This window comes from Penicillium hispanicum (assembly GCF_028827665.1).
Source record: "Penicillium hispanicum strain IBT 35686 chromosome Unknown utg000002l_segment0_segment0, whole genome shotgun sequence".
In the NCBI taxonomy this organism is placed as follows: domain Eukaryota; kingdom Fungi; phylum Ascomycota; class Eurotiomycetes; order Eurotiales; family Aspergillaceae; genus Penicillium; species Penicillium hispanicum.
This window is the reverse complement of record NW_026623194.1, coordinates 114,418-134,229: the sequence shown is the minus strand read 5'-3', so window position 1 is coordinate 134,229 and position 19,812 is coordinate 114,418. Positions and strand designations below refer to the sequence as shown.

The window sequence follows — 19,812 nt, the reverse complement described above, 5'->3', positions numbered from 1 at the left end:
GGTCCCGAGGGGGTGTTAACACTTTGTAGGTGTCACTGTACATAGATAGCGGCGGATTCGGAAGAACAGGTGATCCGGTGGGTTACAGCTCGGGCCTTACCTAAGCACGCGGTAGTCACTGGCAGAATAGGAAATGTCGGGATCGGGAGGGGATCCGTCCAATAGGAATCAATGAGAAATCTGTGTTGCTATTACGCCCAATCTGCCAATTTAGGGGGCGTACGCTTAACTAATCATAACATACAGGAAAAGGATAAACTATTAATGTGATTCTCCACACACTCATTCCAACAGGAAAGGACCAATTGAAATCAACGAGAAGTCTGTATTGCTATTCCGCCCAATCTGCCAATTTAGGGGCTTAGAATGGATCAACTATAACTGCGAGTCTCTACACACTCTTTGCATTCAACTGCCAGTCATGGCTTGTTTCTCGTGTCCTTCGAAAGGGCATCAGTTGGGCGCGGACGGAGACTGCTTGGCGAGCTGCGCCTCGGATATATGGGAATAGATAGTCTGCTGGAGACTGGTCCAGCAGAGCGATCTCTTTGGACGTGATGTGATTCACGAGCTTATCGTGTAGCGTGCCGATCTGATCAGCCGAATGAAGATAACGATCGAGCTCCAAAACCACAACTAGAAGGCAAAATTTAGAAGTAAACGAAAAATGAGAATCACTGAGACAACCCACACGTCCTTTCGGCCTCGGGCAGTTTCCACGGCGTGGTCATAAAACTTCAGTCGTCAGTCCTGTTCTGAAGAAAGCGTGTTCCAAGGGCAGCGAGTGAGTCGGGAAATATGGGAGCATATGCCTACCCTAATCGAAGTTGTTCTCAAAGTGAACGGCAAAGAAGTCCGGTTCAGTAAAGGCCAATCGCGTCCACCAGATGCGGATGCAGGCTCTCGAATTGCCGGTATTGCACCAGCATCAGTCAGGTCTGCCGACCGGCGGGATCTTCTTTCAGGGCGTCCGATGGTCTCGGCTGGATGGGCTTATCCCTCGAAACGACGAATTTGCGGCTCGTGATGGCGCTGGAAGTGCTGTCTAGAATTGGAGCTTGGTCGGGATATTCAGGAGTTCGGCCGAGGTGTTTCGGCCGTTGCGCAAGGCGACGAGCCACGCATAATGGCGGTAGTTGTCGCTGTGCGTGGACTCGATATAGTCGGCGTAGGTTGCAAAGTATACGTGCCGAGCATCACTGTCGATGCGGTCCATTTTGCCGAGGAGATACAGATAAGGTCCGGAGCTGCGTTGCAGAAATTCGGCTCAAGCGCCCTCCTATATAATAGTGAACACTCGCCAGTGGCATCCTCGCTCGCCTAGGTAAATATAGCCCGCCCTGAAAGCCCCCCTTCGCGAGCACAAACGTGTCGGAACTCGGGGACCAAGTCAATGGATTAGCCTGTCGCCCTGACCCGCTATGTCTCCCAATATTTACAATCTACTCAGTGAGGTAAATGGCTTCATTGAGTGCCTCGAAGAATAGTTATGGCAATAAATGTAATTGTCAAAAGCTGGATGTAGGGACATCGCAGAGCATGAATGCATATGATACGAATTTCATGAGTTCAAGTCCATGGACGTTAATGACTTGGCTGGGTATTTCCTCGAGATCGTTCGTCTCGATCTCTCCGTTGCCCGAGAGGCATCAACCTCGACTTTAATTCTGCTCGCCACCCTGGTTTTTGGCAAGTTCCTCCCTAAGAAAGTAGAAACGCGTCAGCACATAGACCATCTAAGCTATGCTCTGTCGTATTCGTGATCGAGAGCACAAGTAATCCAACCAATCACCGGGGATACACATACAGGTGCTTATCCAGCTCATCCATATGTTTCCGCTGCTCCTTCAACTTCGCTCGTAGCAGTTCGATCCTGGCGACGCACTAGATCAGCACGAAGCCCAACCCTCCACGTCCAATCGGGAAACTTACTTCTCCATCTCTTTCTGGCGGATGTACAGGCCCTCTTGCGCAGCCTCGCGACGCTGGAACTGGTCTTTCCTGCCGAGGGTCGGCGTTTCAGTGCTTGTGACGTCATACACATTGCCCGGGTCACAACTTACTCTGCGAGGTATCCGCGCGGCTTGGGCGCGCCCGTGTCGCCTGCGCTCATGGTGGATGGAGCAGCTGAGAAGGGTCGGAGGATGGCCGGCTTGGACGTAGCTCGCAGGAGCGGTCGTGTGAGCGACTGCATGGCGCGGAGAGCGGGATGGCAGGTGGAGGTGGAGGTGGTGGAGTTGGGGGTGGAGAGTGTCGATCGCACGGTAGAATGCAATGCAGCACCGTCACAGGTACCACGGGTGAGACACGGATACAGAGCAGTGATTCCCGGTGGGAAACTGGCCGTTTGGGGAGTGTTGAACGAGACAGAGTGCGAGGGTGCGAGCAGCTGGTGGTTTTATACGGGTGATGCAACGGACGGGCGTGGCTGAATGCGGGCATCGAGTCATCTATTGGATTCCGGAGTTGGCCGGTGGTTGTTGCGTGGTCGGGCTAGAAGCGGTGGGTTCCTACTAAGGTATACTTCAATGCCCCATCTTCTAGCAGGGTGATAGACTGGCTACGTTGCGCAGTGCGCATTCTGTCCTACCTTGATAGCAATGCCGACAACTCGATGTCAGAAAATAGAACAGGAGTTACAACATTACAATATAATAGGTCTCGCTCAACTAGCAGTCACATCGAATCAATTATTCACTTTCGACTATACAAATTCCAAAACTACAGCACAAAGCGGAACCCCTTCTGCAATCGCCGCGCCGCGGCAATGTCAATGCCCTCAAAGTCGGCAGTAACCTGGAGCCTCCGCAGTTCTTTCTCGGTGAGCTGGATTTCCTCATTCTCCAACCGCTCCTGTTGCTTGTTGAGGCCGCGCAGATTAAAGTACATGAAGATACCCATCAGTGCCCCGATTCCCTGCAGCGCAATGTTCACACCCATGGCAGTGCGATAGTATGGTGCCTCGTTGTCCAGGTAGGTGTATGGGGTCCAGATACTGGCCGAGTTACCAATTGAGTTGATGAAGGCGTAGGCGGCGGCACGCTTGGCAGGCGGGCGAGGAAGCGCATTCGCGATCCAGGAGTACAGCGTGGCATTCTGGGCAAAGACGAATATCATCAGGAAGAAGGAGAAATACCGCGGGCCAAAGGTGCCCACGCTCATGAAGATGGCGAAGCCGACAATGGTGATTGGGATCGGAGCAACGAAGAACCAGAACCGAACGCTCATCTTGTCGGAGATGTAAGAGTGGGCCAGGCTGTAGAAGACCATGAAAATGTACGGAGGGGCCACGAGCAGCAGCGAAATGGTGTTGCTATAGTGAAGCGTCTTCGTCAGTGTCGGGAAAAAGTTCTGAAATCCTGCTGCACCGGTGATGCACATATATGCAAGAGCGAGTGCATAAGTCTTGACATCTGTCATCGCCAGCTTGAGGCCCTTGAGCTGGCTCGAGGCGCCGCCTTCATCCACGTCAGCATCCGCTGCCTCGATGGCGAGGCGCCGCTCCGCTACCCGTCGCATCTCTGGAGACAGTAGCTTCCAAGTCTCGGGAAAGTCAGGCAGCAGGAAGCAGATCGCTAGGCCGACGAAGACAGTGATTGAACCCTCAATAATATAGAGCCACTGCCACGCGGACATCCCACGCTTTCCTTTGAGGCCACTCAAGATGCCCGCCGCAATCAAGTTCCCAAATGCACCGCTGATCAGGGATCCGGAGTAGAAGATACTCATGCGGAATGCCAGTTCCTTTTTCGTATACCATTTAGACAGGTAGAAGAGCACGCCAGCAAAGAACGGAGCTTCTAAGGCGGGCGTCAGCAGTAGAAATTCAACCACGCGATCCTTGTTCCATTCGCTTACCGACTAGGCCCAGAAGGAATCGACAGGCCACGATGCCTCCATAGTTCTTGACCTGGCTGGTCAGCGCCGACACCAGTCCCCAGGCCACGGTAAAGAATCCCAAGTATAGAGACGGCCGGCCCATATAGTTCAGCATCAGGTTGCTCGGGACTTGCATTAGAATGTAAGCGACAAATAGGACTGAAAGTCCCGTCTGGTACTGGGTACCGGTGAGGTGAAGATCGGCGGTGAGGCCCTGAAGCTTGGCCGCGGCGTAGTTGTTTCTGTTCTCCGGTGTGAGTTACGACACTTGGCCCGACCCAGGCAGGACGAGGAAGGGCAACGCACCGGTCGATGTAATTCAGCAAGTACACCAACACGACCAATGGCATGATTAACGAGTCGATCCTCAGACGTAGCTTTCTCTCGAGGATCTTTTCGTCATCGGTCAGTCCGGTCAGATGCACGACTTCCTCATGAGCCATATCCGCCTTTTCGCCCATCGCCTCTCTATCGGAGAGGGCATGTTCATTGCCGACCATGATGTCGGTCAAGAGGGGAAAACAGAAACCGGTCGTCAAAAGTTGTCAAAGGAATCGAGTAGACACTGGACCTCGGGACAGAATCAAGAGCAGGGGCGGGCGAGGGCTTTATGTCTTGTCGCGCCGCGAGAGGGGAACAGACAGAACAGACTGCCTCAGCTCTCCGATCTTCATACTGGCTAGCATGGATGAAAGCTGTCTCCCATTAAGCACCTTGACCCCAGTCTGGGGAAGAGCGTGGGGTGGTCGGACACCGGGCACCAATAAGGGAGCTGACTTAGTGCAGAAATGCGGAGAGACACGAGGCATGCTTTGCCATCGACGGCGATGATAGGTTGACACCCCCACGGTGGAGGCGGCATCCATGGCGCGGACGTGAGGCCAGCCTGAGTCCGGGGTTGAGCTTCTTTCCTCACAACCAGCTCCCCCAAGCACGCAGTCCGGGCTGCTCTGCTCCTACCTGGCGTCTCCCCGGACTTGGCGCGATGCTCGGACGAAGTCCGCGGTGTGACCGGCTTGGATGATGGGTTGCGGAGATTGCTTTGACTTTGACGTTGGGCGGTTTGAGTTCACGTCTGGGGCTCTGAGCGGTGCAAGACGGCTGCCAAGCTCCGGTGAGTGCCGGTGTTTTTATCTCTCAACAGGAGAGAGCCGAGAGAGTCACGATGTGGAGTGGCAACTCCTGTATACTGACGAGACCCTGGACAGTCGCGGGCCAATCGCCCAATCGCACCCAGATCTTGTCCCCGACGGTTGTCATTGCCGTCTGCGTGACCTCGATCCCTTAGATCATCCATACGCACCCCCACGATCCACGGCCAAGACTTCCCTTTTCCTTCCAGCTCCCGATTCCAGGCCGCTTTTCCCAACAGTCACGCTCGCACTTTCTCCGGAAGAAGCTTGCATCATGACGTCGGAGTCGGCCTGTCTCCTAACCTCGCATGCCATTTGCTCGGGAACTCCGCTCGCAATAGAAACACGAGTCCTCGGAGAAATAACCATGCTTGGTTCTGACTTGGATGAGGCTACGGTGAGTGATGATGTCACATTATCAAGACTGGGTGTGTCTGGTTGTCTCTAAACCTGACTCTCGGTTTCAAGTCTGGCCTGGAGTGCCTGACAGGTGAGATCATCAGACGCTAGCTTCTGGAGGGAGAATGACCGTAATAGGTATAGCGTGTTTCCGGCTGAGGTTGAGGAAAGAATCTTTGTGCAAGCGGTGGAAGTGATTTCGATCCTCCCTATAACGTGATGATTGCAGCAGTGATGCTAACGCACAGATGGGGTTGTTAACCACCCGCTAAGTCGTAGCCCTGCAAGATATCCCAAATGCGTTGACCCGTCTTCTTTGACATCCAATTCCTCCATGTCCCGAAGGACCTTCTCAAGATATTCACCTGCACCACCTAGTTTTATGATGAGTGCAATGGCACAGTGGACATCGAGAAGCCGGGCGGATGGCGAATCTATAGTGCGACAACACGAGTCTGCCGTAGGACGGATATTCGCTGCCTTGTTCCGGTCGGGGTAGAGCTCTGTAGCGATGATAAGGTGGGTGTCGGTTGTAGTGTTTTGAAAGGAGAGGCTCTGACTGAAAGTCACAAATCAATCCAAGCTGATTGTTAATGGGAAAGAGGGAAATGGATATACGGGGAAGAAGAAAATCATGAATGATGAATTTTCAGCGAATTTTTCAAAAGCTTCCGTGAGGTCCTCCTTTATTTGTTCGAGTTCCCATGAAGCGAAATCATTGAAGTAGGACAAAACGCGATCAATATGGAAGTCAACAGTAGGTTGTGCTTTTGGACGAGAGGAAGAAAGTCAAGAAAGTATCGGGAGATGCAACGTGATGAAGGGTAGCCTGGATAAGAGCTGTAGGCTTATAGCCCTTCCGAACGGTCTGTTCGGGGCCATAATGTAGTACAAGCCTCATCACAAGGTTCCTTGCCAACTCATGTTGTTGTGGAGTTAATGACAAGGGTATTCCGCCTCGATGGGGTAGCTTCGCTATCAAGCTTTGCATAGCAGTCAAGATCCCAACAATTCATTGCCAAGTCCCCCAGTTCAAACCCTTGTTAAATCGGGTTTTGCTGGATAATTCAAAATTAACGGGCATCTGTACATACATGATGAGTATCTATAGACCCTACCCCTCATTTCAAGTGACTGACAGCTCGGTATTTCATCCTGTCGATGGCGAGCCTCGCAAGCGGGGCCCAGCAGCGGATCCAGCTCCGCCAGCCCCTGCCTATCAGACACCGCACTGCTGGACTCGCGGGTGAGACGCTCCACCGCTCTCCTCGCGTTCCGAGCAGGAGATCTCGGACTCCCACGCCGGCAATCTGACTCGCCTAAATCCCGTAGCGCCGTTGGTTGCAGCATGTTTTCCTCATCTCCCTCCGCTCCGTAGCTGCATTCCTCATGCTCGGTGTACCACACCCTGCCCCCGACTCGCGAGTCAGGAAGGCGCCTAGTCGCCAATCACGCTCTTGCAAAGTGTGCAGGCTCCGCAAGGTCAAGGTACGTCCGGCTGTACGACGCGTCGTGCCCTCCCGTCGGCTCTGCCTTCCGCCCCCTGGGGCTGCATCAGGACCATCCATGTTACGGAGCTAACATTCATCTCGATCCTGCTGCCAGTGTGATCGGATCAAACCATGTCACGCATGCTGCGCCCACGGATACCCATCGAAATGCGTGTACGAAAATGTCCCCGACGAGGAGGCCCACCCGATTAGCCAGGCGGAGGAAATTCGGAACCTGCGAGCGGAGATCCGGGATCTGAGGGTGAGAATCGACGACAAGCAGGATGGTACGTGGTGCAGGACCCCTGGTGGCATTGTGCTCGTCTCCGGCCACCAATCGTGGATCCCCGGCTAATGCATCCGCTGCAGGATCTCGGGACAAAGATCTCCAGCGGCTGGACCAGCTTGAGAGCTTATTCGAGTCTATTCGATCTGCCCCGCTTCGCGTGGTCGACGAGATTGTCCGCGAGATTCGGACTGCACATGGCGGGTTGAAGAACAGCTTGGTGGCTGTCGGCCCATGGGAGGGCCGAGAAGGTAGATCGAACTGCTGGTCGAAACACCGAGACTGGTTCCTGTTGCTGACGGAGGAATATCAATAGCCTACGAGGATTATGATTACCCATCGCGAGGCTCGCCGGTATCGACCATCCCCTTTCGTAAACGGGTCCCGGGCTCCAGCTTGGGCATCAACTTCAACGATCCGCTCGCAACCGACGATGATGGCGAAGATGGTGAATCTGAGGAGGGTTGGTCGATCGACAGTGGATCTGACTCATCTGGTACTGTCTCCGTCATGAGCATGCAGCGACCTGCGGTCGACGTCTTCGTGGAGCGCTTTGTCGATGCATTCAGCCCCGAGGTCGATATCAAATCGGGTCGAGCAGGTGCGCTCCGAGCAGCCGCGGAGATTCGGATGTTCTCGCCTCTGATTTCGGATGCCTTCGAGGCGGTCTCTGTGGCATTCTTCGGTCGGACCGTTCAGAACAAGCAGATCGAATCCTCGGGCTTCCGGCTGTATCCTCGTGTGCTGCGTGGACTACAGGATGCATTAAATGACTCTGAACGTTGCAAGGCAGAATCAACACTGGTCACAGTGATCCTTCTGCTCGCTTTCGAGGTTCGTCGACCCGACTTCATAGCCACCAGATTTCTATTGCTAATTTCTGCAGAGCGTAGAACGTACCACGCAGAGAGGGGTCCCAGCTCACGTTCGAGGTGCCATGCGCTTGATTGAGCACCGAGGCCCGGAGAATCATATGTATGGGGTTGAACATCTCTTATTTACTGAGCTACGGCCATACTGGGTATGTCGACAGTGTATTTTCTTGGTGCGAGCATCCAGGCTAACAGATTAGATCGGCGGTGCAATGGCGACTCGAAAGCCCTCGTTCTTAGCCCGTGAAGAGTGGAAAACCATTCCCTGGTCGGCCGGAACGACCATGAAGGATATTCTTCACCACCTCTTAGACTTGGCCTCGGAGATCCCCGGTCTCTTGGCCCAGTCCGATGCTTTCAATGAAGCCCAGAGCGCGTCTGTTATGGGTGCACAGGAACTAGCCGTCAAACAAGCCGCTCTCTGGAACAAAATCACGGAACTCACAGCACACTTCCATCAATGGCACCATGATTGGGTTGAGTGCAACCCGGATGGGCCGCCGGTGGAAGTCGAACAGACAGCCGAACAAGATTTCCCCGTCTTTCAGCGACGCGACCTGCGCACTGGCGCCACCTTCACCCCCACCAAACTCTCCTACCCCAATCTCCTTCTTGCGCAAACCATGTGTGTATATTACTCCATGCGACTCATCCTCTCCTCCATCGATAAACGTCCCGAAGACCGGGTCACACCTCTGGAGCAGTATGACTTTGGATGTGGCATTTGCCGGTCTCTGGAATGGTACATCCTCACTGCTCCGGGCAACATGATCAACCGTCTTGCGTTTCCCGTGCGAGTGGCCTGGGATGCGTTCCCGGATCATGGCCCCGAGCGCGCATTCATGGTGGACGTGCTGAAGCTGGTCGAAAGACGCCATTCCCTGGGCCTTTGGGGCAGCAACATGTCGGAGATTTCGATTCATAAAGATTCGCCGCTCAACACCGCATGATCCTTTATCCACATGATTTTGATGATGATGATGATTACGATGATGATGTCCATATAGCGGCGCCGGCATGCTTGGCGTCGATTTTCTTTAGTGAGATATCCCGAAAAGCGAGTCAGTGGCGATTGTCGTTGCCAAAATTCCGTAGTGGTTTGAGTCTTTATCAAAATCGCGACTTCGTTGAGTGTCACGGCACCGGGGTGTGTTATCCCCGTTATAGCACGCTATTATTGATTTTGCTCTTCGTCAACCTGCAGAACTGGAAGCTAGGGACGTGACGCATCACACATTTGAAAACAAAACATTCTCTCTGCACACGCGATTGGGCCGAGGCGCAGCATGGCCGCTCTGAGGAAACTGTAGACACATTGGACCCTCAGCCCCCCCCCCCGGACAGCCGGTCACAGCGGCATCTGCACAATCAGCAAGCGATAGTCTCAGGTACGGATGGGACCGATCTGGACCAAGGAAATGAAGGCAGAAAGAAAAAGGAGACATCGTGTTCTCCCGCTGCCAGGCCCTTAAAAGCCTGACGTGACTCGTGCCCCGTCGGCGCGACCTACTATCAAGACTTGAATGAACTACCTGCAGTCCGGCCTGCAGAACCAGGGCTACTACACATATGCGCAGTACTACGGTGCCTATGAGGGTTTCCCCTTCCCCGGCGGCCTCAAGCCCATCAACGAGTCAGTACCTGAGATCGCCGCCTACATCAAGGAGGTTGTCCAAGAGCAAGGTCAACCTGGTAGGCCACTCCGAAGGTGCCTCCCAGTGCCTCTACGTCCCCAAGTTCGAAGGTGTTGCCAGCCTCGTTGACAAGATTGCCTCAATTGCACCGCCAACGCACTCCACCACCTTTGCTGGCGTCTACAAGCTAGCCTATCTGTTTGCCAACTCCTCCCCCGCGGCCATTGACAACATCCTGGATGCAGTCGGCTGCGGTGCCTGCAATGACCTCTGTCCCAATGGCCCCGCCGCCGAGCGTCTGAATGATGGAATACCCATTGCGCAGCCCGGGGATTGGTCACCATCATCGCTTTCCAGGAGGACGAGCTGGTCACCCCGCCAAGCACGGCCTTTGTCAAGGAGGACGGAGTCCGCAACATCTGAATTAAGAATACGTGATCTCTCGACCCGGTGGGCCATATTGGCGAGGCATACGACTTGAACGTGTGCAACTTGGTCAAGAATGTGCTTGACTCAACTCCCAGCCGCGAGTTTGTATGCTCGATTGGGTCTCCGGGGAGGTAGTGTAAATATAGCGCGCGACTGCTGGCCCACTTGCCTTGTACTGTACATAATGTCATATTTGATCGCGGACTTGCCCACAAAATGCGACTCCCAAGCACCTGCTAGTTTCTATTGTCCTCACTCCCTCCAATCACGTTCGTTTCTCTATCGGAATGTGATAAGTCGCGTCTTTCGCGTGTCGGTGTAACCCTCCCTCACCGCCTGCTGTATATGGGAATAAGGATGTTCTCCGCTTTCCTCTGCTTGGCCGATACGAGTTCCTCTGGCAGAATAAGTAACTGGCTGTTTGTCGAAAAAAAGGTTTGAGCAACCCGCACAGCGACGACTCAGGGGCTCAGCAGTGACCTTTTGCGTTAAACCCCATTTTGTCCACAATTTCCGAGGCAGAACCCCTTACATATTCCCCAGGCCTCCCCGCTGCCCAGACTAAGGGAGCCGGGGCATGTCGCGGAGGCACGACTTGCGGGCAGACGACCGGAGCAACCAGCGGCCACAATGAGCGCCGACGAAGCGCACCGCGAAGCGAAGAAGCGCCGGATGGAGGAAGAGGCCCAGCTGGACGAGGAGTACCTGATTATGGAGGACAATCTCCGACGAATCCACAAGCGGACGAAATTGATGCAGCTGGAGATTGAGGTCAAGCGGCAGGAGAAAGTCATGCTGCAGGTGGAGAGGGAGCGGGATGCGATGCTGGCCGAGATCGAGGTCAGCCGTGTTCTGCCCCCTGCGCATGCTGTTCAGGATACCGACGGCGCCGTCTCGGCATTCATAGAATCTGTCAAGGCTTCTGTTGTGCCGAATGGGACTTCCGTCAACGATCAAGCTGTCAATGGTCACGCTACCCAGAACGGCCATGCACCTGTCAATGGAAAAGCGTCGACTACCAACGGGAATACGAATACGAATGGTCAATTTTTGACAAATGGGAATTCCCATCGGAATAGGGCATCACCCCAGCCAGAGCTGGAAGTTCGTGCAGGACCGCCGCCAGTCGAGCGAGGTCGTACGCCGAAGCCGGCGAATCCGACACCGGAATCGAGAAGGGCAAAAGCGCGGAAAGCCAAGGGGGTAGTCAAGCCGGAATTATCACCGGCTCCGGCAGCCAGGGACAAGCCCGCGTCGCCTAGCTCTGCATCTGGAGGGGATTCTCCCTTCGAGCCTGATTATTCCTCCTCGGAGGGATCAGGCTCTGAAGACCATAATGGGGCCAATGCTGGCTCTGATGTTGACATGGAGGACAGTGCACCACCACCACCGCGAACACCCAAGACGCCTAAGACACCCATGCAGACCTCACGGCGAATGTCCCTCGCCCCTTCCATCCCACCAGACCCTAGAATTCCGTTGTATCGAGCGAGAGATGTGCGAGAATGCATGCTCTTTATCTCCGATATGGAAGCACACTTTGCGAAGTTTCCCCTCTATTACACCGATGCCCATAAGGTTGAACTCGGTGCTCGCTATCTGGCGGCCGAGCTGAAGGAAAATTGGCACGATCACCTGGTCAGGGGGAAGTATGGTGCTAGTTGGTCATCTTATCGCACGTTCCTTGCGCATCAGCTGAAGCGCGAGGCCAGCCCCCACACAGCGGAGCGTCTTTTCACGGAAAGCAAGCAGATCTTGAAACAATCTATCACAGAGTTCGGTCTGTGGCTGCTACAGTGGGAACCGCACCTCTCTGATCAATTAACAGATCTTCAACTTCGGGTTCTTCTGCGTCGTGGGGCTTGTCCTGCTATCCGGGAAAAAGCAACAAGAGATCTAGAAGATTTCGAGGACTACTACGCGTTTATCGAGTATCTACAGCGAGTGGAAGATTCCATTCCGGAGCGCACAGCGAAGCTGGGAAGACCCATCACCAACAACGTTAAGACAGCGTCTGCCTCCGCCTCCGACGCGGGCTCGAATGAACACCAAACCCCAAGCCCACCTCCACCACAAGCACCGCGGTACGTTTCTCCGCCGAAAGGACCGCGCAGTCAATCGCGTCCGAAGCTCTCGCCAGTCCCACCAGAACCGCACCTTAAACCTTACGAGGGAAAAAGCTGGTGGGAATGCCGAAATCTTCTGTCCAACCTTGACGCTCAATTCTCCAAGTACCCGGCATATTACACCGAAGACGGCAAAGTCCTATGTGGCAAGCGTTATCTCTCGCCAGACCTATTGAACAAATGGAATGCGTACGCAAACCGGCTTTCCAGAGTGCCCTGGTTGGCATTCTGCACCTTCGTCTCTCAACAGCTACCTTGCGACATCCCGCAGGAGAAGGCTCGGGCGATCTACCAAAAAGCAGAGCAAAAGCCATCTCAGTCCGTGACAATCTTTTCTTTATCGATGCTGCGGTATGCGCCGTACTTCAATCCCCGGGGTCACAATCGCCTGCGACATCTCTGGGACCACACGTTACCTGCCATTCGGAGCGCCTCGCAGAAGACATGGAGGGATTTCGAAGATTTCCATGAATTCGTCGCGTATCTGCAGGAAGTCCAAAATTCCCTTCAAGGTCCCATGCCTGCTATGGGCGGGGCCAAGGGGGTCCCACGAAAGCGTGGTTGAGACCAAGGATGTAGTTGCGCTGTAATGAACGACGAATGCTGGTTTGAATAAGACTGGGTTTGCTTTCAGGCGTCGCGGAGACTATCGATGATGCTGGCGCCTCTCTACGTCGATTGCTTGTATAGATAACTTGTAGAAAATACAGGACCCACGAGCGCATGAATAAAAATTCAGTCATTTCTACTCATGTGTTGATATTTCCTACTCGGAGTGTTCCTTGCAAACACCTCAGCCATGGCCAAGTGGCCGCTATAGCCTACAGCCGGCTGGCAACCTGGGGTCCTGGCTTGCGCGACATGGCCTCCTCAATCTGTTCCTTTGAGGCCATCAGCCAGGTATCTCCTTCTTGCTCGTCTGAGTCTCTCTTTAATATATGCCGCATACCGCACGATTCCGCATCTCCCCAGATCCGGCGGTACTCCGCCTCCTCATACCACAAAGCGTCTCCCACGCAGAGGCCATACAGGATGACCGCCCATGGCTTCCCGCTGCAGCAGGCACAGCCCTGGGTCTCAGATGGGTCCACGACAATCGTTCCATTCGCATACCCCTCGCAGAAGGTCTTGTGGGGATCGGTGTAGATGTTCGTGAACACCTCGTCCAGGGAGTGGTGGAGCAGGCGCAGCTCGAAGGAAGCGTGTTCATCTTGACAGCGACGGGCGGCATCGAGGAAGTGCCTTCCCAGGTCATCCAGGCGGCCTGGCTCCTCGTAGAGTGGGTGGTGCATGAGGAATTCCCCGTTTGCGGACACAGAAGTCGTCACGGCGGTGGTGAGCTCGGTGAGGGCGTGGATGGCATCGCTCAGGTTGAGGGTGGAGATCTCGTCAATCTTCTGTTGCAGTAAGGGTGCCATGTTTCTGGGCAGAGGAAGGGAAATCATCAGAAATGAGGAGGAGGGGATTTGGTTGCTAGTGAAGTTGGGCAACGGCGGATACCTGCCACCCCGGCATGTTTGACTCTCCGCGGCTCTGCTGCCTGCATCACTCATGCATGGCCAGTATTATCATCCCGATCAGTCAAACTGATATTAACTGGGCCTCAAATATAGAGGATATCTGGCCTGCGTCACACTTGAGTTGAGAAGAATCAAACAGGAGCGTCTGCTGGGTGGTGAGTGCCTCTGTATTAATTTTCGCAACAGTCGACCAGACCAGTATTGTAGTATGTCTTCGCTAGGCAAGAATATCTCATTGTTATAACCCTTTTACTTAGCGCATTTTTCAGCGGGTGGGCAGTGGTAGATATATGAACTCCTGCCCAAAAGGACGAACTGCCAAGGATGAAAGTCTGCAAATCCAAGTGAACCCACAGAAACTGTATATCCACGGGTGTGAGGCGTCCGGATAAATCTCACGAGCGACAGATATAGCCTAGATTTAACAAGCCTTGCCCTAGATTCAGGCGAGTAGAGTCAGACACAGGTTAGCAGTCGCCTCGAACCAACCGTTGTTTATTTTGAGACCTTTAAGAATCAGTGTCATCGACGAAAAATTTGTTGGCCAGTAGGGTTGCAAGAGTTATAAAGCCTCCTTAAGACGCTCGTAAACACGGGCAACTAGACCAGGAGTAAGTGCATGGTTTTTCCCAGAACAGACATGATTTACCGCTCAGGTTTGGGGCTGAGAATTACAAACTGTTGAAGGGTGTGATGTATATTATTGAGGACGATCCCAAGGGGTGGCTGTCGGACGGATTTTAGATTTAGCCCCGACACGCCCATTGTTGAATCGCGTGGATGCCTGTTTGGATGTAGCTACCGAGTGACAACTCTGGTATCGAACTTCGATAGACACGGTCTAGGTGTCACCATCACATCCATGGTTAGTATACCACGCGAGAAAATGGAAGGCCCTTCTCCGATTGGAAGGGGTGGAGGATAATCCCGCTGACTCAGCGGGACAAGCAAAGACCGATTTGGCCGTCTCACGTGCGGAGTCGGAAGTCCGAGAGCGCGAGGCCCGACTTGGTCTCCATCAACGATTCAAACGATCGTCGATCAGCGATCAACAACCGTTCGGACAGCGTGTAATGGCCTCGGAGACCGGGGTGGTCCTCGAGCGCTCGACAGGAGCGGTCTAGAGGCTCAGGTGCGTTCCCGTCCATTATCAATTCTTCGCCGATCTGTGTACCTATGTACATACCCACTGGGTATCCCACGGTAGGACAGGGTACGCGGCCGTGAAAGCGTCATGATGTGTCAGCGGAAGTCGGGCTGATTTCTGTCCCATCCTCAGGAACCCCGCCGCTCCGGCTCTCATCACAGAGATTTCGGTCTATTACGTGGGTCCTGCCGAGTCTCGACAAATGGCCCACCTGAATAGGAGGCCCCGACATGATCTATCGCTTTTCAGGTTGATCCTTTCGCAGCCAAAACCCGAAACAACCGCGTTGCTCGCCGGCTCTGGTTGGACCCGGAGGCTCGGGGTGACTTCGCGGCCGTCGGTTTGAATACATACGGTAGTAGACCCAGTGGATACCAGCAAGTAAATAGAAATGGGGCGATATAAATGCATCACAGCGCCCGCTCAGGCGTGGGCTGAAAACCACATATCGCGTCACGGTCTTTCAGCATGGAGGGTTCAACAAAGCCCCCGTCCTCCCAGAGAGGGTCGCTCGAGATTAAGGACGAGACCGAAAGCGCTGCAACGATCCTCGGTGACGAGACTCCCACCAAGAAGAGTCCCAATCCTAGCGAGCACAACGACTGGGGCTTGCTGGCACAGGTTCAGCAGCGACACGAGCGGGACCTAGGCTCGGGGTTTAAGCGACAGGAACTAGGTGTCACCTGGCAAAACCTCAACGTGGACGTGATTAGTGCGGAGGCAGCGGTCAACGAGAACGTTCTGTCACAATTCAACATCCCCAAGCATATCAAGGAATCTCGCAACAAGGCTCCTCTGCGCACCATCCTCCACAACAGTCATGGTTGCGTCAAACCCGGCGAGATGCTTCTGGTCCTGGGCCGTCCAGGCTCCGGTTGTACAACACTGCTCAAGATGTTAGCCAACCGTCGCGGAGGGTACAAGGCGGTCGAAGGTGACGTCCGATTCGGCTCCTTGACTCCCAAAGAAGCCAAGAACTACCGCGGCCAGATCGTCATGAACACGGAGGAGGAACTATTCTTCCCGACCCTCACCGTCGGTCAAACCATGGACTTTGCGACACGTCTCAAAGTCCCTTTCAAGCTGCCGAACGGAGTCGAATCCGCCGAGGCCTATCGCGAAGAGTCAAAGAAGTTCCTCCTCGAATCAATGGGGATCTCCCACACTGAAGATACCAAGGTCGGCAACGAGTATGTCCGTGGTGTTTCAGGTGGCGAGCGCAAGCGTGTTTCGATTATAGAGTGTCTCGCTACTCGTGGTTCTGTCTTCTGCTGGGATAACAGTACCCGTGGTCTGGATGCAAGCACTGCCCTGGAGTGGACCAAGGCCGTACGTGCTATGACTGATACTTTGGGCCTTTCGACTATTGTCACACTTTACCAAGCAGGTAACGGCATCTACGAGCTTTTCGACAAGGTGCTCGTACTGGATGAGGGAGAGCAAGTCTTTTATGGTCCCCGTGCTGACGCACGGCCTTTCATGGAAGAGGCTGGTTTCATCTGCCGTGAAGGCTCCAACGTCGCCGACTTCCTCACTGGCGTCACCGTTCCGACAGAACGCCGCATTCGCCACGGATACGAGAACCGTTTCCCCCGGAACAAAGAGACATTGAGAGAGGCATATGAGAAGTCGTCTATTCACTCACAGATGATCAGCGAGTACGACTATCCGAATTCTGACCTCGCCCGCAACCGTACGCAGGATTTCAAACAAGGCGTGGCCTTCGAGACTTCCAACCAACTACCAAAGAACAGCCCTTTAACCGTGAGCTTCATCGAGCAGGTCAAGTCCTGTGTTGCGCGGCAGTATCAAATCATCTGGGGTGACAAGGCGACATTCATTATCAAGCAAGTTGCGACTTTGATGCAGGCCTTGATTGCAGGATCGCTATTTTACAACGCCCCCAACAACTCTGGCGGTCTCTTCGTCAAATCCGGCGCTCTCTTTTTCTCGCTTCTGTATAACAGTCTGCTTGCCATGTCGGAGGTTACAGACTCCTTCAGCGGTCGTCCTGTCTTGATTAAACACAAGGAATTCGCCATGTTCCATCCTGCGGCCTTTTGTATCGCTCAGATCACGGCAGATATTCCTGTGCTACTGTTCCAAGTCAGCATGTTCGCAGTAGTGGTATATTTCATGGTCGCATTGACCATGTCGGCTGGGGCGTTCTTCACATACTGGGTGTTGGTGTTCACAACCACGATGGTAAGACACCTGTCTTTCTCGAACATCTGCGTATCCTAACATTTTTATAGACTATGACTGCCCTTTTCCGAGCAATCGGTGCCCTTTTCACCACCTTTGATGGCGCCTCTAAGGTCTCCGGCTTTCTTATCGCCGCCCTGATCATGTACACTGGATACATGATTGAAAAGCCTGAGATGCATCCCTGGCTTGGCTGGATTTTCTGGATCGACCCCCTAGCCTATGGGTTCGAGGCCCTTTTGTCAAACGAATTCCACAACAAGACGATTCCTTGTGTCGGTACAAACCTCGTCCCTTCAGGCAAGGGCTACGGCAACCCGGACTATCAATCCTGCTCTGGCGTGGGTGGAGCGAAGCACGGCAGCACCAGTGTCACTGGAGATGATTATCTCGCTTCGCTTTCTTACAGCCATTCTCATCTCTGGCGCAACTTTGGCATCAACTGGGCTTGGTGGGCGTTGTTCGTTGCTTTGACTATCTTTGCTACCTCCAGGTGGAAGTCGGCCGCGGAGAGTGGGAATTGTCTTGTGATTCCTCGCGAACGTCTCGGCAAACACCAGCAAACCGCCGCTCCCGACGAAGAATCTCAGGTCCAGGAGAAGTCCAAGAAGCCATCCGAAGGAGATGCTCATGAGCCGGAAGACATTGGAAACCAGCTGGTTCGGAATACGTCAGTCTTTACCTGGAAGGACCTGTCCTACACGGTCAAAACTCCCTCCGGTGATCGCGTTCTGCTCGACAATATTTACGGATGGGTCAAGCCCGGCATGCTGGGTGCGCTTATGGGTTCTTCCGGTGCTGGCAAGACTACGTTGCTGGACGTTCTGGCTCAGCGCAAGACTGAGGGTACTATTCGTGGGTCTATCATGGTTGATGGTCGGCCGTTGCCTGTTTCCTTCCAGCGCTCTGCTGGATACTGTGAGCAACTCGATGTCCTTGAACCGTTCGCCACCGTGCGGGAGTCACTGGAATTCTCCGCTTTGTTGCGCCAGGCTCGTGACGTCCCCCGTGAAGAGAAGCTTAAATATGTCGACACCATCATCGATCTCCTGGAGTTGCATGACCTTGCTGATACCCTGATTGGCCGTGTCGGTGCTGGTTTGAGTGTTGAGCAACGCAAGCGTGTCACTATTGGTGTCGAGCTGGTGTCTAAGCCCAGCATTCTGATCTTCTTGGACGAGCCTACCTCTGGTCTTGACGGACAGTCTGCCTATAACACAGTGCGATTTCTGCGGAAATTGGCTGATGTGGGTCAAGCCGTTCTGGTCACAATTCACCAACCTTCGGCTCAATTGTTCGCCGAATTCGACACCTTGCTCCTGCTCGCCAAGGGTGGTAAGACTGTTTACTTCGGTGATATCGGTGAAAATGGCCAGGTTGTTAAGGACTATTTTGGCCGCTATGGAGCCTCCTGTCCCAGCGGTACTAACCCGGCCGAGCATATGATCGATGTCGTTTCAGGTCACCTTAGCCAGGGTAGGGATTGGAACCAAGTTTGGCTCGAATCGCCAGAACACGAGCAGGCTTCCAAAGAACTTGATCGAATTATTGATACCGCTGCCGCCAGCCCGCCTGGCACTTTTGATGACGGTCGGGAATTTGCGACTTCTCTGTGGGAACAGACCAAGCTTGTTTCCGCCCGTATGAGTACTGCCTTGTTCCGCAACACCGACTATGTCAACAACAAGTTCGCTCTGCACATTGGCTCTGCTCTGTTTAATGGTTTCTCCTTCTGGATGATCGGTGATAGCGTCGGCAGCATGCAGCTTCGTCTCTTCACCATCTTCAACTTCATTTTCGTCGCTCCGGGTGTCATCAATCAGCTCCAGCCACTTTTCTTGGAACGCAGAGCTATCTATGAGCAGCGCGAGAAGAAATCCAAGATGTATTCTTGGGTCGCATTCGTCACCGCGCTGGTGTCATCTGAGATCCCTTACCTCTGTGTTTGTGCCGTCTTGTACTACGTTTGCTGGTATGTTGACGTCCTTACGCTTTGTATGACATTTTTGACTAACAGCCTCAACAGGTACTACACTGTAGGATTCTCGAACGACTCCAACAAGGCCGGACCTACATTCCTCATCATGCTTCTCTACGAGTTCGTTTACACTGGCATTGGTCAGTTCGTTGCTGCCTATGCTCCCAACGCCACCTTTGCCGCGTTGGTCAACCCTCTTATCATCGGTACTCTGGTGTCATTCTGCGGTGTCCTGGTGCCATATGCACAGATCCAGGCTTTCTGGCGCTACTGGATTTATTGGATGAACCCCTTCAACTACCTGATGGGCGGAATGCTTGTGTTTGATGTGTTCAGCACCCCCGTTCGCTGCAAGGAGACCGAATTCGCTATCTTCGACACGCCTAATGCAACCACTTGTATCGACTACCTGTCTGACTACATGCAGACCATGGGCTCACGCATGAACCTGACGAACCCCGATGCAACCTCTGGCTGCCGGGTCTGCGAGTATCGCACGGGAGCCGACTACCTCTACACCATCAATCTGAAGGACTACTACTATGGATGGCGTGATATTGGCGTCGTCGCCATCTTTGCTATCAGCTCGTACGCTCTGGTGTACTTGTTGATGAAGCTGCGCACCAAAGCCTCGAAAAAGGCCGAGTGATTCTTGGATGCCAAATGGGTTTAGAGGTATCTTTAATAGACTTAGAGTCGCATCCGCTGGTGTCT

The 19,812-nt window shown here is 53.7% G+C and overlaps 8 protein-coding genes across 8 annotated transcripts; 4 read left to right on the top strand and 4 right to left on the bottom strand.

Moving 5' to 3' along the window:
- Window positions 1-1,661: 1,661 nt before the first annotated feature.
- N7459_001830 (ATPase inhibitor) lies at window positions 1,662-2,194 on the bottom strand (the record flags this gene model as incomplete). Its single annotated transcript, XM_056941015.1, has 4 exons — window positions 1,662-1,701; window positions 1,808-1,873; window positions 1,933-2,001; window positions 2,064-2,194. The coding sequence occupies 4 exons, from the start codon at window positions 2,192-2,194 to the stop codon at window positions 1,662-1,664; spliced, it is 306 nt and encodes a 101-aa protein (XP_056802870.1).
- Window positions 2,195-2,721: 527 nt separating this feature from the next.
- N7459_001829 (putative MFS transporter) lies at window positions 2,722-4,379 on the bottom strand (the record flags this gene model as incomplete). The annotated part of the gene is made up of 3 exons (XM_056941014.1): window positions 2,722-3,800; window positions 3,859-4,121; window positions 4,186-4,379. The coding sequence occupies 3 exons, from the start codon at window positions 4,377-4,379 to the stop codon at window positions 2,722-2,724; spliced, it is 1,536 nt and encodes a 511-aa protein (XP_056802869.1).
- A 2,421-nt stretch (window positions 4,380-6,800) lies between these two features.
- N7459_001828 (Zn(II)2Cys6 transcription factor domain-containing protein) lies at window positions 6,801-9,009 on the top strand (the record flags this gene model as incomplete). Its single annotated transcript, XM_056941013.1, has 6 exons — window positions 6,801-6,899; window positions 7,017-7,188; window positions 7,271-7,438; window positions 7,504-8,021; window positions 8,074-8,208; window positions 8,260-9,009. 6 exons carry the CDS (start codon window positions 6,801-6,803, stop codon window positions 9,007-9,009), a joined length of 1,842 nt encoding a protein of 613 aa, XP_056802868.1.
- A 573-nt stretch (window positions 9,010-9,582) lies between these two features.
- Window positions 9,583-10,116, top strand: N7459_001827 (uncharacterized protein; the record flags this gene model as incomplete). Its single annotated transcript, XM_056941012.1, has 3 exons — window positions 9,583-9,751; window positions 9,804-9,947; window positions 10,019-10,116. The coding sequence occupies 3 exons, from the start codon at window positions 9,583-9,585 to the stop codon at window positions 10,114-10,116; spliced, it is 411 nt and encodes a 136-aa protein (XP_056802867.1).
- A 636-nt stretch (window positions 10,117-10,752) lies between these two features.
- On the top strand, window positions 10,753-12,813 carry N7459_001826 (uncharacterized protein; the record flags this gene model as incomplete). Its single annotated transcript, XM_056941011.1, has 1 exon — window positions 10,753-12,813. The coding sequence occupies one exon, from the start codon at window positions 10,753-10,755 to the stop codon at window positions 12,811-12,813; it is 2,061 nt and encodes a 686-aa protein (XP_056802866.1).
- A 256-nt stretch (window positions 12,814-13,069) lies between these two features.
- N7459_001825 (uncharacterized protein) lies at window positions 13,070-13,666 on the bottom strand (the record flags this gene model as incomplete). Its single annotated transcript, XM_056941010.1, has 1 exon — window positions 13,070-13,666. The coding sequence occupies one exon, from the start codon at window positions 13,664-13,666 to the stop codon at window positions 13,070-13,072; it is 597 nt and encodes a 198-aa protein (XP_056802865.1).
- A 1,070-nt stretch (window positions 13,667-14,736) lies between these two features.
- N7459_001824 (uncharacterized protein) lies at window positions 14,737-15,041 on the bottom strand (the record flags this gene model as incomplete). The annotated part of the gene is made up of 2 exons (XM_056941009.1): window positions 14,737-14,934; window positions 14,955-15,041. The coding sequence occupies 2 exons, from the start codon at window positions 15,039-15,041 to the stop codon at window positions 14,737-14,739; spliced, it is 285 nt and encodes a 94-aa protein (XP_056802864.1).
- A 342-nt stretch (window positions 15,042-15,383) lies between these two features.
- Window positions 15,384-19,747, top strand: N7459_001823 (putative ABC multidrug transporter; the record flags this gene model as incomplete). Its single annotated transcript, XM_056941008.1, has 3 exons — window positions 15,384-17,120; window positions 17,171-19,092; window positions 19,147-19,747. 3 exons carry the CDS (start codon window positions 15,384-15,386, stop codon window positions 19,745-19,747), a joined length of 4,260 nt encoding a protein of 1,419 aa, XP_056802863.1.
- Window positions 19,748-19,812: the final 65 nt, after the last annotated feature.